The sequence below is a fragment of the Dermochelys coriacea genome, chromosome 2, assembly GCF_009764565.3.
Source record: "Dermochelys coriacea isolate rDerCor1 chromosome 2, rDerCor1.pri.v4, whole genome shotgun sequence".
NCBI lineage: Eukaryota > Metazoa > Chordata > Testudines > Dermochelyidae > Dermochelys > Dermochelys coriacea.
In genome coordinates, this window is record NC_050069.1 from 238,564,661 (window position 1) to 238,582,773 (window position 18,113).

The 18,113-nt window shown below is 42.7% G+C and overlaps 1 protein-coding gene across 1 annotated transcript in view; it reads right to left on the reverse strand.

Annotated features, from left to right (window-relative positions):
- The window catches only part of ODAD2 (outer dynein arm docking complex subunit 2), a 184,098-nt gene that overhangs the window by 41,060 nt on the left and 124,925 nt on the right, over window positions 1-18,113 (reverse strand). The window contains exon 18 of the mRNA XM_038391298.2: window positions 360-548. Coding sequence (XP_038247226.1) covers window positions 360-548 — 189 coding nt within the window. The remainder of the gene's footprint in view (window positions 1-359; window positions 549-18,113) is intronic.

An 18,113-nucleotide genomic window follows, 5' to 3' on the forward strand; every position in this document is an offset into this window, starting at 1 on the left:
TCACTGAGATTCTGAAAAGGATTTCTCTGTGTCATTCAAATATACTGCTCATTCTCTTCCTCCTTGTTCCTCCCGGAGGACAGCTGCTGTATAGAGAGGCACCCTTATCCCCTTTGTACTACTTGCAAGGAATACTAAAAAGGGGTTCACTCTCCAAAGCAGCTGTAGTATTAGTCACAGAGTGACTTCATAGCCAGTCTACATTCTGAAGTGGGAAAAGAGTCTATATCCCTTTTCCACAACTGCTGTAGAACTCACCACTCATGCCATGCTCTTTCACTTTGGGTTTGATACAAGGACTGGAATCGAATGGCTAATTAAATTTGTATAGATGGATTATACAGAAAGATGTCACTTACTGTGTTTGCTAGTTTAGACAACAGAGGGACGACTCCATGATCTGTTATAACAGCTAAATTCTCTTCATCTTTGGCTATGTTGGTAATAGCAGCACATATACTTGCTAAAACTTCTTTATTCTCGGATTTTAGCAAATTGACAATCAGTTCCAAGCCACCAACAAAGGAGCGAACCATTTCTCCAGCATCCTACATGAAAATCAAAAGAAACGTTATTTTTAAATGACCAATCTGCATTTGATACAAATATTAAAATATATTAAAATTGACATTATGATCTAGATATTCAAAACACTGCAACAGTCATTGGGTTGCTTTTCCTAAGAGTTACAGTTAATTCGGAATCCACAGGGTCTCCTTGACGGCATATTAAGCCTAGACTATTTTACTAAAATACTTTCATATTTCACATTAGACCTGACAGCTCAAGACAAGGGACATTATTATCCATTCATTCACACAGTGTAAATGAACATTCAGTTCTTCTCCAACAGAGATTATACCAGCCATGATAGTGAATGTGAGACATGATCCTGGTGCACTAGAAGCACCTGATAAAGCAGCTGGACGTTTTCTGGGATGTCCTAACTAGGACTTGGAATGAAAATGCAAAATCAAAATCAAACTAAATGATATACCAGTTGTCTCTAAGGTGCCACAAGTACTCCTTTTCTTTTTGCGAATACAGACTAACATGGCTGCTACTCTGAAACCTGTCATTTAACAGTGTGACTCGGTAGAACTACAACTGAAAAATATCATTTATTTATTAATCAATTCAGTTTATCAAGCAAATATTTATATATTAATATGTAAAACAGAAAACTAGCAGTTTTGGTGCAATGTGATTAAATTAATGCATATGGAATTCTTCTTAGGAATTTGCCTCTGGCAAAAAGGAACTGGCAGTTATGTGACATGCAGCATATAACAGGTTTCAGAGTAGCAGCCATGTTAGTCTGTATTCGCAAAAAGAAAAGGAATACTAGTGGCACCTTAGAGACTAACAAATTTATTTGAGCATAAGCTTTCATGAGCTACAGTTCACTTCATCGGATGCATGCAGTGAAAAATACAGTGGGGAGATTTATATACACACACAGAGAACATGAAACAATGGGTTTTATCATACACACTGTAAGGAGAGTGATCACTTAAAATGAGCTATTACCAGCAGGAAGGGGGGAGGAGGGAGGAAGAAAACCTTTTGTGGTGATAATCAAGGTGGGCCATTTCCAGCAGTTGACAAGAATGTCTGAGGAACAGTGTGTGTGTGTGTGTGGGGGGGGGGGGAAACATGGGGAAATAGTTTTACTTTGTGTAATGACCCATCCACTCCCAGTCTCTATTCAAGCCTAAGTTAGTTGTATCCAGGTTTGCAAATTAATTCCAATTCAGCAGTCTCTCGTTGGAGTCTGTTTTTGAAGTTTTTTTGTTGAAGAATAGCCACTCTCAGGTCTGTAATCGAGTGAACGGAGAGATTGAAGTGTTCTCCGACTGGTTTTTGAATGTTATAATTCTTGACGTCTGATTTGTGTCCATTTATTCTTTTACATAGAGACTGTCCAGTTTGACCAATGTACATGGCAGAGAGGCATTGCTGGCACATGATGGCATATATCACATTGGTAGATGCGCAGGTGAACGAGTGTCTGATAGTGTGGCTGATGTGATTAGGCCCTATGATGGTGTCCCCTAAATAGATATGTGGACACAGTTGGCAACGGGCTTTGCTGCAAGGATAGGTTCTTGGGTTAGTGGTTCTGTTGTGTGGTGTGTTGTTGCTGGTGAGTATTTGTTTCAGGTTGGGGGGCTGTCTGTAAGCAAGGACCTGCCTGTCTCCCAAGATCTGTGAGAGTGATGGGTCGTCCTTCAGGATAGGTTGTAGATCCTTGATGATGTGTTGGAGAGGTTTTAGTTGGGGGCTGAAGGTGATGGCTAGTGGCGTTTTGTTATTTTCTTTGTTGGGCCTGTCCTGTAGTAGGTGACTTCTGGGTACTCTTCTGGCTCTGTCAGTCTGTTTTTTCACTTCAGCAGGTGGGTATTATAGTTGTAAGAATTTTTGATAGAAATCTTGTAGGTGTTTTTCTCTGTCTGTGGTGTTGGAGCAAATGCGGTTGTATCGTAAAGCTTGGCTGTAGACAATGGATTGTGTGGTGTGGTCTGGATGAAAGCAGGAGACATCTAGGTAAGTATAGCGGTCAGTAGGTTTCCAGTATAGGGTGGTTTGTGTGACCATCACTTATTAGCACCCTAGTGTCCAGGACTACGTGTGGACTGGTCCAGGCTGAGGTTGATGGTGGGATGGAAATTGTTGAAATCATGGTGGAATTCCTCAAGGGCTTCTTTTCCATGGGTCCAGATGATGAAGATGTCATCAGTGTAGCGCAAGGAGAGTAGGGGCATTAGGGGACGAGAGCTGAGGAAGCGTTGTTCTAAGTCAGCCATAAAAATGTTGGCATACTGTGGGGCCATGCGGGTACCCATCGCAGTGCCGCTCATTTGAAGGTATGCATTGTTCCCAAATGTGAAATAGTTATGGGTGAGGACAAAGTCACAAAGTTCAGCCACCAGGTTAGCCGTGACATTATTGGGGATACTGTTCCTGATGGCTTGTAGTCCATCTTTGTGTGGAATGTTGGTGTAGAATACTTTATGGACCCTTAAAAGCACATATAATGTAAATCTAACAGTCTTGTTTAAAGACAAATTCTTTACAACTACAAAATCACTGACCAATGCTATATCCCAGAGACCATGTTGATGTGTTGTACTTCATTGAGCTGAAATGTTTGAAAGAAAATATATCCATATTTTCTTTGGTACAATGCTCACCATAAAGCATGTGATCACTTCAGACAATCTATTTTTTAGTTTTTCTAGCAATCTATGGTCAGAAACAATGCCAGGATAAGAGAGTATTTGCTAACTGATTATTCCTAAATTGTGAAAAGAAATGTGACTTGATTTTGTGAGAAAAACAGCCCGAGAGAGAGAGATTATGAAAAAAATGGAAAAATGCTGATATAGAATATATGGGTGAGTATGCTAAAAATAGGTGGGACATTAGAATATAAAATTGAGGTTACTTTCCTGTAACTGGAGGTTTTTCAAGATGTGTGGTGCCTATTTGTATTCCACAAGTGGGTTTGCATGTGCAACAACGGCTTGACCCCAGAGCTTTTAGTAACTAGTATCTCAGTCTGCACATGTGCAGTTGTTCTCCTTGTATTCCGAACCAAGGGTATAAAGGAGCAGTATGGACCAACTCCACTCCAGTTCCCTTTCAGTTCCATGTAGCTGGTCACGGTCCACAGCAGAGGTGATGGAGGGTGGGTAGCGTAATACAGATAGGGATTGCACATCTTGGAGAAGCTCCAGTTACTGGTAAGTAAACTCCATTTCTTCTTCAAGTGATGGTCCCTATGTGTATTCCACACATTTGAGATTAGTAAGCAGTAGTCAAACAGGAGATGGGTGTGATGGTCTGGATGTTTGCATTCCCCACTGTTGTACCTGCAGAAGTCTGGGTGTAATGTCTTGTAAAGATGTGTATGGAGCTCCAGGTAACCACCCTACATATATCTAGTGGGTATGTCTCACAGAGATGCTGCAGAGGTTCCTTGCACTCTGGTAGAATGGGATCTCACCCCTTTTGTGGGAGGGATGTAAGATAGCCGGTAACAAAGGATGATGCAGCCAGAGATCTATTTAGAAAGTCTTTGTGCAGATAGATCTTGACCCCTTGATCAAAAATGATGAAAAGTTTAGGTGTTTTTCTAATTGTTTTTGTTCTCTGTAGATAAAACATCAGTGCCTGTCAGACATCTACAGAGTGAAGTAGTCTGTCCTCATCAGACACATGAGGTTTTGGAAACAATACCAGTAAATGGATGGTTTGATCAATCTAAGAACAGCCATACTGGGTCAGACCAAAGGTCCATCTAGCCCTGTCTTTCTACAATGGCCAATGTCAGCTGCTTCAGAACGAATGAACAGAACAGGTAAGTGATCCATCCTCTGTCGCCCATTCCCAGCATCTGGCAAACAGAGGCTAGGGACACTTCAGTGCATGGTTTTGCATCCTTGGTCATCATTGATGGACCTATCCTCCATAAATCTATCTAGTTCTTTTTTTAACCCTATTATAGTCTTAGTCTTCACAACATCCTCTGGCAAGGAGTTCCACAGGTTGACCGTGCACTGTGTGAAGAAATACTTCCTTTTATTTGTTTTAAACATGCTACCTATTAATTTCATTTGGTGACCCCTAGTTCTTGTGTTATGAGAAGGAGTAAACAACACTTATTTACATCACCAGTCATGATTTTATAGATCTCTATCATATCATCCCTTAGTAATCTATTTTCCAAGCTGAAAAGTCCCAGTCTTATTAATTTCTTCTCATATGGAAGCTGTTCCATACCCCTAATCATTTTTGTTGCCCTTTCTGTACTTTTCCCAATTCCAATGTATCTTTTTTGAGATGGGGCAACCAGATCTGCATGCAATATTCAAGATGTGGGTGTACCATGGATTTAATAGAGGCAATATGATATTTTCTGTCTTATTATCTATCCCTTTCTTAATGATTCCCAACATGTTATTTATGAAAGATGGTACATAATGCATCTACCATGAGTTCTCCCAGCTGGGTCATCCTTCTGGCTGATGTGATGGTGTAATGCCATCAGACCCCAGTCATTGGCAGGAGAGATCGAACTTGGGACCTCTGGAGCTTAGTGCATGAGCCTCTACTGCATGAGCTGAAAGCTATGTCTGTTAGCTACGGCTGCAGAGCAGGCTGTCTGTCTGTCTATCTCTCTCTCTATCTTTCTCTTTCCTTCTCCACTAGATGAGACAGAACACCACACTCAGGAAGTGTGTGGGTTACAGTGACAACTAGGAAGGCAACTTTCATAGAGAAATGAAACATAGAACAGGTGGCTAATAGTTCAAAGGGAGTTTGGTGAGAAATGACAGGACAAGATCGAGATCCCATTGTTGCGTTGGTTTCACTACTAGTGGGAAAGTTCTAAAAAGTCCTTTCAGTCATCTAGTCATCATAGGATGAGTAAAATTTGTATGGTCCTCAACTGGAGGATGAATTCTTCATGCCTGATAGGTGTACTGTGGAGAGGATTATGTGGTTTCTGATACAACAGTTCCAGAGGTTGATGGTCTCCAAACAGGAGGAGAGATCTTGTTCCCATATTTGTTTGTGCAGAAGACAGTCATAATTTTGTCAACATAACCTGCGTATGTCTCTATCAGATGAGTGGAAGGAATGTATTGCAGGTCTGATACATTGTCTTTAGTTCCACTAAGTTTATGTACATCCGGGCCTCCTGAGAAGTCCAGTGCCTTTTGCAGTGTAATTGTCCATATGGGCTTCCAACCTAAGAGGGAGGCCTCTGTAATGATAATCACCTTGAGTAAAAGTGTGAGGAATGGAACTCTCACTCAGACTTTCTCCAGATCTATCCACCAGGCCAGAATTGTTACTCTGGCATTGATGTTGTCTCATGACTAGAAGAGTGAAGGCAGGTTTGTAGTCAGTGGGGATGAAGCCTGGTGAATGATGTTATGTGGTTGCATAAGGTCATGTGACTGAAGAGGGAAAGAAAGGTCCTCCTGACTGCAGTCTGAAAGTGATCTGTTTTAAAAAATTGCACATGGAGTGAAATCTCTGCATTGGGAGATAGGCTCTTGCTGTAGTTGAGTCCAGAGTCACTCCTATGAAATCTATGGACTTTGTGGGTGACAAAGTAGACTTTTCATGGGTGACACAGATTTCCAAGGAAGAGAGTAGATGGAGTAGGAGTAGGGTCACTAACTGGATTTCCCTGATGGATCTGCCCATCAGAAACCATTCATCACAATGTGGAAAGATAGTAAAGCTATGTTTTCTCATCCAAGCAGCCACTACTGAAAGGACTTTTGTAAAGACCCTGGGTGCTGTAGTTAGTCTGAAGAGGAAGACCTGAACTGGAAACAGTCATGCCCAATAAGGAACCTGAAGAACCTTCTGTGGGACAAGGGAATGTGTATGTGAAAGTATCTTTCATGTCAAGAGCCATGAACCATATGCCCTCCTCCAGAGAGGTAATTATTAATGCCAGTGTGACCATGTAAAATTTTAGTTTTTGGATGAATACATGTAGTTGGCATAGATTGAGAATCAGTCTTCATGCACCGGCCTTTGATGTTGGAGTGGCACCTCTTCTATTGCTCCTTTCTGGAATACAGAATTTACCTCTTAACAAAACATCTCCTTGTGAGTACAGTCCCTGAGAAGGGGCCTGGAAAAGGGTTGGTGGTGGGGAGGTCAGATAAACTCGATAGTGTAGCCATGGTGAATGATGCCTAGTACCCACCTATCTGTTGTTATTGTCCCCCAATTCTGAGCAAAGTACGTAATGACGCCACCAAAATTCAGGGGGCAATAAGGGATGGCATCAATATTGGTACATGGTCCTTGAGCGTTCCATCAAAAGAACTCCTTGGACGAGGGGTTGGGCAGCTGTCTTAGAGGTGGAAGAAGCTGCATATCTGGGTCTTTGAAACCTTTGTCTTTTGCATGGAGATTCATAAGGATGATGGTGATAGAATGCGTGAGGGGGTGTCTGGGCTTCTAGGTTTGCTTATGATGTTTCCTCTTCAGGGTTGGGGTGTAAATGCCCAGGAAGCAGAAGGCTCTCCTGGAGTCTTTAGGAGAGTGTAGAGACTCAACTGTCTTTTCATTGGAAAGAGTTTAGACTCATAAAAAGGAAGGTTCTTGATTGTATTCTGGACCTCCCTGGGGAACTTGAAGATTGCAACCATGATTCATGTCTCATGTCTAGAGCTGTAGCTCTAAAGGCAGTGTCATCTGCATCTACTGGATGCTTGGAGTGATGTCTTGGCCATCAGCCAACCTTCATCAATCAGGGGTTAGAACTAGGGCCTGTCTTCTAGAGGAAGTTTGTCTTTAAAGTCTAGAAATTTTGAATAATATGGGAAATTATTGCGTCAATCTAGTTGTTCATGTCTCCCACTGATGTAAGCTCTCCATTATATCAACATACTAACACCACCTCTCCGAGTGGCATTGAGCAATAGTCAATGTATTGAGGTTGACGCAGCATGAATGTATACATTGAGTTACCTATGTCAGCACTAACATTCCTCCAGCAATTGTCCCACAATGCCTGACACTGACAGTGCTGGTCACTATTGTGAGTTCCATTGCTCAAGGATCATGGAGACAAGAAGATCCCCCCTAACCCCCCACCACCACTTTAAAACCCTGTGAATTTTTTAAATGCCTTTTCTTGAGGTGGAGGAGGAAGAGGAGGGGATGGGGGACATGGGTGGGGGGGAAGTGTCCAGCTATGCCACGAGCCTGGACCTGTTTGAGACTCCAATCCATCCTGGCATTCGAGCATGTTCGAGCCCAATGCAGGGGAAGGAATCTTGGGTAAGTGGGTATGTTTATTTCCCATTACACTGATGGTGCCCCCAAATTAGCAGGACACAACTACTCACATTTTATTAATATACTCATACTAGAAGAGGTAGCGATACAACAGAGAGTAGAGTTGTTATCTGCTTTTCATTCTCCTGAGAGTTAGTTGGGTGGGGGCAGGAGGAGCACTTTGTTTATGTATCAGGGATATCCCCTGAATCTTTCTGAGAGATCTCAATGAAACTTCCATGGAGGTAGTCTGCAATCCTCTTCTGAAGGTTTCTAGGATTGGTAGCCTTATTTCTTTCTCAGTGGTAGGACTCTTTCCCATGACAGTCAGGGATAACTTTACAGTCACCATTTATCAGGATCCCAATACAGGCACTCAGGACCAAGGGTCACAGCAGGGGCAAACCTGAGGCAGGAAGTAGCAGAGGAATGAGCAGTCCTGTTCCAGGCTAGTGTCATGCGCATTCATGACCATCAGAAGGCACAGGAGGCCAAATGGAGAATCTTGAGGCACCCCTGATGTCCTGCCTATGGTAAGTCATGACAAAACCAAAGTGCCTCTAACTGGTGAGTGGGGGACAGCAGAACATGCAAGTGGCCCTTGACATAGAGTAAGCCCTGGTGTTGCTCCTGGCCCGCTGTCTTGAGTTCCTTGGGAAAGGATCCTTCTCTATATCTGAGTGGATTAGTGACAGGAGGTCTTGGTCAACTATGGCATACAGGAAGTTCCGGGGCTTAAGAATGCATGGGAACTCCATGTGGGGGAGGGGAGAGGCTCATGGCTGGTGAGATATTCCCCTTTTCAGGACAAGGCATCAGTGGTCTTCTTCTGGGCCTTTGGGTGGTACATGATGGTGAAATTGAAGCATGTTAAGAACGGGTCCCAGTGAAGCTGCCTCTGGTTCAGGGCTTTGGCTTGGCAGAGCTATTCTACATTTTTATGATCTGTGTATACCTGTTCTAGATACCAAGCACCCTCCAAACAGTGGCATCACTCTTGAAATGCTGCTTTGATGGCTAGAAGTTCTTTATTTAGAATTTTGTAATTCTGTTAGACTGGAGTGAACTTCCGTGAATAGTAGGTGCAAGGGCAGAGGAGTTGTTGGGGAACCACACCTTTGACAGAGTATGGCCCAAATTGCCACATTAGGGCATTGGTCTTGATGACAAAAAGTCACGCCTGGTCAGGATGAACCAGGATTGGGGTGCTTGGAAAGGTCATCTTGAGGTGGTTGAATATTTGTTGGTCTCCAGAGACCAGATAAAGGTAGAGTTTTTGCAGAGAAGCACTATCAATGGGGCACTTTGGCCTGAAAACCCAGAGATGAAGCATACATAAAAATTAGTGAACTGCAGGAAACATTGCAGCTCCTGATTTTTTGGGGGAGGGGCACCCAGGTCTGTACCACCTCCATCTTCCTGGAGTCCATTTGGAGGCCACCGGGTGACAGGCTGTAACCAGGAACTCCATGGAGCACTGGTCGAAGCTGCACTTTTCAAGTTTTGCATACAGGCCGTGTTGGCGGAGCCATTCCAGGACCAACCAGACGTGCTGATCATTGGAACAGATGAGGATATCATCTTGTTAGATTACAATGTACTGGTCTAGAATGTCATGGAAGACTTCATTTATGAAGTGCTGGAATGTTGCATGGGCATTTGTGAGGCCAAATGGCATTACCAGGTATTTGTAATGGCTGTACGGGTATGAAAAGCCATCTTCCACTCATCCTTGGCTGAAATCCAAACCAGACTGTAGGCTCCCCGCAGGTCAAGTTTTGTGAATATCTGGGCCAATCATACATGGTCCAGTAGCTTTGGGATGAATGGAAGCAGGTATCAATTCCTGATAGTAACTTGACTGAGGGTCTGGTAATCCACACATAGGCACATGCTTCCATCTTTCTTTTTAACAAATAGAACTGGGGCCGTAGAAAGAGAGATAGATGGCCATATGAAACCCTTGACCTGATTCTCCTGGAGGTAGGAACACAGGGCAGCCAGCTCAGGTTTCAACATCTCAAAGATAGGGCCAAATGGCACCTTGGCCCCCGGTTGCAGCTCAATCAAGCAGTCACAATCACAATGTGGGGGTAGGGTGTCAGCAGGCTTCTTTCCAAAGATGTCACCATAGTTGCTGGAGTCAATTCTGGGTGATAGAAACTGATCCATAGCCATAACCCAGGGGCGTATGTCTTGGTTCTGGGGGTTCACCAGACAGTGTGCACAGACAGACTTGCTGGCAAAACTTGGAGCAGTAGCTAACCTGATGCTCATGCCAAAGGATGTTTGGATCATGAGCCACCAGCCATGAAATGCCAAAGATTATGGGGAAGAGTGGTGAGCAGATCATTCTGAACTGAAAGACCGTTCGATGGTCCTGAATGGCACGATTTCCTGTGTCTCTGGCCCCAATGACAGGATTGAGCCATCTATAGGTCACGGACTGTCTTTAATTGAACCAAAATACCTAGGGCTTGGGCTGTATCAGTATCAGTGATTAGTTGTCCACTGCCCAGGAGTCTACCAGTGCCTACTGTGGCGGAATTTGGTTTAGATCCCCTGACACATGAAGGCAGACCTGGACCTTAAGGTGCAGCCAGTGCTCACCATGCCTGGGGCATGCCTTGGTGAGGAGTAGGGGGGGCATTATCTTGGGGCTTGCCTAGGCCAACTCCTTCTACCAAGCTAAGGTGTAGTTGTTTCCTGAACTGAGTCATGCTAGAGTTTGGGATGGGAAGCTGGAAAGAGTATGGTTGGATCCTCCACAGTAGAAACAAAGCCCATGGTGGCAACAATGATCTTTTTCCTCAGGAGTCACATGACGACTGGCATTATCCAGCTGCATGGGCTCAGCACCTAGGTTGGAGACAGATACCAAGGAGCACGACCAAGTGGTAACACAGTCCCCTTCCTTTCCTCACTTTGTTCACTGAGCCTACTGTAGATGCATATGACAAGGTCTATGAAGGTGTCTAGGTCTGTCAGGGCCTCCACATGAGCTAGCTCATCCTTAATCTCTGTGTAGTCCCCACTGGATCTGGTAGAGCTGGGCTGCTTCATTCCCCTCAGTATCAGAGACTAGTCACTGAAAGTGGGTGGTATAAGAAGATGCTGGCCCCTGCCCCTACTGGAGTTTGTGCAGGGCTGTCTCTGCCAAGTGAGCATTGTGGGGATTGTCAAATATGGCAGAAAATGCCTGGAGGAAGGCATCCCAGTTCAACAATGTCTAGCTCGCTCGTTTGAGTAGGGTGAGGCACAGGCAATGCATCTTCTGTCAGGAGGCTAAGAACGAGTCCTACCTTTGCTTGGTTAGTGGGATAGGACTTGGGGTGGAGCAGAAACTTAACTGAACTTTTGGCAGTCCCCAATCAAACATTTTGGGAGGGGATTTGGAGGGGCCTGAGTCTGGGTACATTGGTGCGATTTGTGCTACAGCACAGTATTCTCATCCTGCAGTCAGGCCATCTGTTCTTGTAGCATCTGGTTATCCATGGTGTGCTGTGCCAGCTGGGCCTGCATTGAGCTTGGTTCTCTGTTGTGAGCTGCAATATTTGGGCTTGAAACATGGCCTGCTGGGAGTGATCAACCCACTTAGGCATCTCCAATACTCCCTAGAGCATGCTGAGCAGGGTGCAACCTGCTGCTTCCATGCTCCACCAGGGTAAGCCTTCACCACGGGCTAGGGTGGTCCAGGCAAACTGTCAAGGTTCTAACAGAGGCAGTCAGAACCAAGGGTCAGAGCAGGGGAAAACTTCAGACAGGGAGTAGCGGAGGATTGCACATCTGGTTCCAGGCCAGGGATAAGGGTCTGAATCAGGTTTCAGGATCTGAATCAGAAGCCAAAGTCCAAATCAAGATGAGGTCAAAGCAAGGAGTTCAGGAGCAAGAAATAATCATGGCAGATATAGAAAATCCATGCTGTTGCCTTAACACTTCCAGAAATGCCCCATAACCACAACACATAACTGTAGCTTGCTGTTAAAGTGCTCTTTCAAAGCCTCCCTCAGCCGTGTAGTTTCATGTTGAGCTCTTCTGATAGCCCTTGTGTCTGATTGTTCAAACTCAGCAAAAAGCCAGTCACCTCTGCCCACCAATCCAAGAGCAACTTTTCCCCTTTTGCTTCAGAGATATTATGCAGGACACAGCAGGCAGCTATAACAATTGGGATATTTTTCTCACTGAGCTCCAATCTTGTGAGTAAACAATGCCAGTGCCCCTTCAGTCTACCAAAAGCACATGCAACTATAAGTCTGCACCTGCTCAGCCAATAGTTGATCTTTCCTTCATGCTGTCAAGGTGGCTGGTGTACAGCATCATGAGCCAGGGGATCAAGGGGTTTCCCAGGATCACCACTGGCATTTCAACATCACCTATCTTAATCTGCCTGTTGGAAAAGAAAGTTCCTGCCTGTAGCTTTCTGAACAGTCCTATGTTCTTAAAGTTGAGAGCATCATGCACCTTCCCTGATCAGCCAACATTGATGTTGGTGAAGTATTCCTGGTTATCCACCAACGTTTGCATAACCTTTCTGTTGATGTACTCTGTAGCAAGGTAGTCTGGTGATAAAATATGGATATGAATGCAGCCTATTGCTTCACCGCAGTTCAGGAACGCCATTGCTGAAAACCCATCTATTATGTCCTGCACATTGATGAGAGTCCTGTGTAGAAGGAGATGATTAATGGCCCTGCACGCTTGCATGATAATGGCCCCCACAGTGGATTTTCCAACTCCAAAAAGATTTCCCAGTGACTGGTAGCAATCTGGTGTTGCAAGTTTCAATGGTGCAATTGCTACATGCTTCTCCTGTCAGTGCAGCTCTCATTTTGGTGTCCCTGAGCTGGAGGGCTGAGGGGAAGCTCAGTGCACAGTCAGTGTTTGTTTTCTCAGGCCCAGAAGCAGTGCTCCAATGTTTGCAGCTTCTCTGTAAACACTGCCAACCATCTTGAATTGGTTCTCGCTATGTCCAACAGCAATCTGTCCTCAAGCAAACTGTCATGTTCCCCACAACTCTGCAAATAGTGGATGATTGTGTGTCTTGTGCTTACTACGCTCATGACAGTAGTGCAGAGCTGTGCAGGCTCCATGCTTCTGTCAGAGATGACAGACAGTGACAAGTCCTGTGTGGGTTCATAGGATTTTCAAAATAGGCGTGAAAATAATGGAATAGAGTTTGATTATGGGGTGGAGAAAGTTGCATGATGGAAACTTGACCCTGAAGTCCCAGACACCCCTGTGTGACTCGTTTCTGCCCCATTGTGCATTGCCAAAACTTTCCAAAAGACAGAGTGCTGAATGGTGGTAAGTTGCATACTGGGATACCTACACATGGTGCACCACCCTGTGCATTGAAAAAACACTCCTGGTGAGTACCTGCAGCACCAATGCAAGGAGCCAAGTATGCATGTGCACAAGCAATATATTAATTGCAGCGGCTTTATGCCAATGTAACTTGCATCAGCAAAAGTTTGTAGACATGCCCTAAGGCTTAAGAGTTTTAGCCTCTGCTCCAGAGTTTGTGCTTGGAAGGGTGCTGCTCACAGTCTGAGGCCATTATACGGAGGGTCTCCTTGGCCTGGATCCAAATGGGCCCTCATAGACAGCTCCATGAGGTGCTTCCGTAGGTGGAGCTCTCACCCCTCGCAAGTTCAGGGACAGAAGAAACAGGAGATACTGCACTTTGTGGCAATGTGAGCATTCTCACGGCAATAAAGGTTGCGCTGGTGTTTGTCATGGATGGAGAAGGCATGGGGGCAGGAAACAAAGTTCTCGAACCCCTGGAACTCTTGGCACTGTCCCTCTCTGAGATGCTCCATGGGGGTGGGGAGAACTAAGTTAACTATACTAATTATAAAAGTACACTAGCACACTAAGTTTATATTACTAAAAACTACTAAAACTATTTACTAATTGTATTTAAAGATATTAAAGTAAAGGAAAATCGAGGCAGATACAAATAATTCTGACTCAGACCATGCAGCAGTTAAGAACTGGAGAGGTGTTGGTCTGCACTGCCCTTTATATCCTTAGTTCGGAGTATGAGGAGAACAACTGCAGACTACTTACTAAACATAAACAGACTCAGGTGCATGGTGCACATGCATACCCATGTGTGGAACACACATAGGGATTATCACTTGAAGAAACAGCAAGATTTCTTGATAGAAAATCCTTCCTCTCCCTGGAAACTTTAAAATTACTGCCCAAAGACATCAGATGACTGGTCACAATGGAATATTTCAATCTGGAAATTCATTCTCTAAGATTATTATGTTCCCCACTAGTACTAATGGACAGATCTAGGGTAGGGCATGGAAGGGAGGAGTAACAGCTTTGTGAAATGTTTCCTCTTAAAAAGTATACTGTGGGAGTATGTCTACATTATCCTACCCTGCTTCCTGCTCTGCCTGCTACAGTTCTATCCCCTTGAAGTGAAGGACTGGGTCTCCCTGCAAATGCCCCTGTCTCTATGGATGGTTCAAATTTTATAGGATTTCCCTGCATGCTTCTAAAGGGCAAGCCTCTTTTATGAAGATGAGGTAACCTGCCCCAGCCCCACCCACTGATGTAAAGATGTGTAGAAATCTCAATAAGTTAAAATTCAGATTTTCCAGGCCCATACATGGAAACTATAGCCCTATATGTCCAATATCTACTATGGTAAGAATATACATTCTGCCTTTTGTAAAGGAGTAAGGTGAAATTAGACTGGTGATATGCTAGTATATAAACAACCCAGTGGTAGGGAAGAGAGCTTAGTCTTGGGACTCGATTGTGAAACCAGCTAAACATAGGCATAGAACCTTCTATCAGTAATGAAAAGCAGAGAGAAACTGCAGAAACCACATGTCAGGAAAGTTTCCCATATGTGATTGTGGGTGTAGTCTGCTGGTCTGTAAAAGAAAAAAAGAAAAGCAGAGAAGCAGGAAATCAGGATAATAATGAGAAGAATGAAGTAGAACTGAGACTTTGTAGATCTGGTATGTCATACTGTGCTCTTTAGAAGACCTTTTGAAAAGATTTTCTTGCAAAGATATTTAAATTCAAATTCAATATTTTAGTATCATTTAACATAACCATATACCTTGCTTGCTACATTAAGTTTCAACTTGAATTTGTGTTTATTGACACATATATGTATCTACTGTATGCAAATACCACATTTATTTTAGATGTTTTTATATTTGTGTTTATAAGATAGATCTTCATACTATTAGTATTTCTTTTACCAAACAAAGTCTTCAGTTGTTTGTGTTCTTCTCAGACTCTCATTTAATGTTCAAGTAGCCTTGGGCAGTTATGTCTACAAACTGCTTTCATAACAAAACAAAAAACCCCCAATCATATAGGGCTTCAGAGATCTCCTTTGTACTCAATTTTCTTTCTGAATTAGGAATAAAACATACAACTTTTCTGCTATATAATGAAAGTGCACCTTTTAAACTAATCAACACATGACCTTTTCGTGAATCAAACCCAAAAGGTTTGTCATTGCCAAATGCTAGTGTGTGAAGCTTTAATATATTCTAGTAATCCTAAAATCTTACTATAGAAATGTAAATGATATTGTTTCTAAATCTTGGCTCAACAGTTAGTTTGCTATTGGGGAATAATAAGATTCTGACATTAAACATGGAGAGGAGAGTGTTACTTTTCAAGCCTAAGGCAAAACTACTAACTTTGTACATATAAGTTATAATAAGCCAAAATTCTAATGTATTAAACATATTTAGGTCACTATTTAGACTTGTTATTTTCTTTTTGATAAGTTACATATGGAATTATTAAAAAATACAAACTTTTAGTGTTGTTTTGAAAAGCTTAGGAAGCATCTTACTGTATAATTCTACTACAAAACAATACCAGCATTTGGATAAAGGGAAAATGTATTTGAGTGAATTTACCACATTAATTCTGGTACTCATTCAACAACTTTTACTCATCAAGTGGTACTTCACTTCTTGAATAGTCCTCATGAATTAAGAATTATTCATTCAGGGTAAGGCAGAAAGAATACTGCCTTGTAAGGATAACTCTAAGCAACACACTTCATAGATTAAAATATTAATATTATTCATTCTCACTGACAATAAATAAAATAAATGTATTTTTCTCGTAAAGTCCTACAGGTATGTTTTGATAAATTGTGGATGCTTCCTGTTTATAAGGTAAAAATTGTATACTGGGCTGGACAAACCAAGGGGCCAAATGCTGAGGTATCTATAGCAGAAATCACAACGTAGAATGGACAAAGTTATTACCAAGTTAACAAGAAGTACATTCAAATTATTATTAAACTGACATTTGCAATGTAACATTTAAATCTTAAATGAAAAACAGGAGAAAACCTATAAAAATAGGATAGACTGTTAAACTTTTTTTTTTTAGTTGTAAGAAGTACACGAGAAGGCCAAAATAACCCGTACATTCTCATATATTTTTTCCCCTAGCTACAGGGCAGTAAAACGTGTGTCGTCAGAATAGTGAGAGATTTACAATCATAAACAAACAGGTAAAATAAAAATCTGGCAGGTTTTCAGAGGACAAGAGCCCTGTTTATTATGCTAAGAGAAGTTGCAGCCTGTTGCCTTTTAATCACACATTTGATTTGTACATCTTAGTGATCCTCTCAAACACCACCTCAACAAAATGTAGTGAACTTTTCTTTCATTAATTTTTATTTTCACATACTTCTACACTTCTGGCTCCTGATAGGAGCAGAAATACTGTCAGAAAGCCTCATCTTGAAGAATATGTTGCCTAATTGGGAACACCAACTACGGAAGTCTTGCAATATTTCTAGCTTAATTTTCAGAAAATACAGATTTAGAAAACATCTGACTGTTGGGGTTCTTATGCCAAGTTCTCTGGCATCTTTTGAGGTTTTCCTATTACCATATTACACCTAATTTTGGGGTAGTGATTTCCATTGAAAAAACAAAGCTCATCATCTCTAAATTGAGACTCAAAGTACTTGTCCAGGCATTAATACAAAAAATTCTTTTGAAACCAGATTCCTCTCTCATTTCTTCTAAAGAGTCCATTGCTCTTCTTATTTGAAAACTAAATACTGTACTGCAAAAACACATTGTGTTTATCTTTAAAAATACTTCATTTTACAGATAAAAGTTTCTCTGCTAAAATCAGTACTATTTTACATTTAGAACATCTTACAAAGCTTAAGATGTCAAAGCTAATTTGTCAACTCTGATTGCTTGTGCCCAAAAATGTGATGGTATGGTTGTTCAAATAAACTTTAATTATCAAGTCATCTTTAGACTACCTTTCCTCTAATGGAAACTGTCCATTTTTACTTTCTGTTGCCAATTTCATAATTTAGCATATTAAAGCACAACACAATTTATAAACTTCAAAATTCTGACCTTAGTTTCAAAAAATAGAATACAAATTATTTCCCATCTATGAATGTTCTTAGGTAACTAACAAAGCAAGCACAGTACTCTAATTCTGTTGTTTAGTGAAGAGGGAGCATGGTATTTACATAAGGAAATGTCTATTCATTATTCATATTACAAGCAAATCTTGCCCCTCCTCCAAAGCTGAGAAAGTTTCCACCAGTGCAGAATTGGTAAGCCAAATTCTGCCCCTGCCTCAGAAGTTGTGAAGGTTCCCATGGTTGCAGAACTGATGAGTTTCCATCTCAGAAGGTGGGTGAGCTTTCCAGTAGGTTGCCCAGCTCTGCAGTGCACAAGGTATTGAGAGGGGGCAGGGCTGGGTAATGGCATTGATTCTACACAGATTTTCCTGTCCTTCTAACCCCACTGAGGTTGCAAAGACTACTGCAGCCTCAGAGTTGCAATAAGGGCGGTGAAATGGCTTTACTGCTGCTCTTTGGCCTGAGACGGCAGATTACTTCCCCAACTCTTCCTGGAGCAATCATCAGACAAGCAAATACTTTGGCTATCTGTTGCTGCCCATATTTAAGCATTAAGGCAAAATCCTTAGCCAAGTAAGCCTGCTATTCAGTAGGGCATTCTTTGGGTTACCAACTTTCCAATTTTCAAAACCAGACACTACAGGCCCCCACACCCGCCACTCACTTGCCGCCTGAAGAACTGGGCAGGGAAGAGCTAATGCAGAGCCTGCCTGCCTGCCCAACTGGGGCATAACAAGGCAGAGGAGAGAGGTCCCCAGAGTATGGAGCTGGGGGCAACTGGGGCATAGCGAGGTGGGGGTGGAGGGTCAGTCCCCAGAAAGAGGGGTCAGAGACAGCCTGGGCCCCAGCAGGCTGAGAAGGTGGGACAGGCCATCATGGGCAGCAAGCCCAGCTGTTG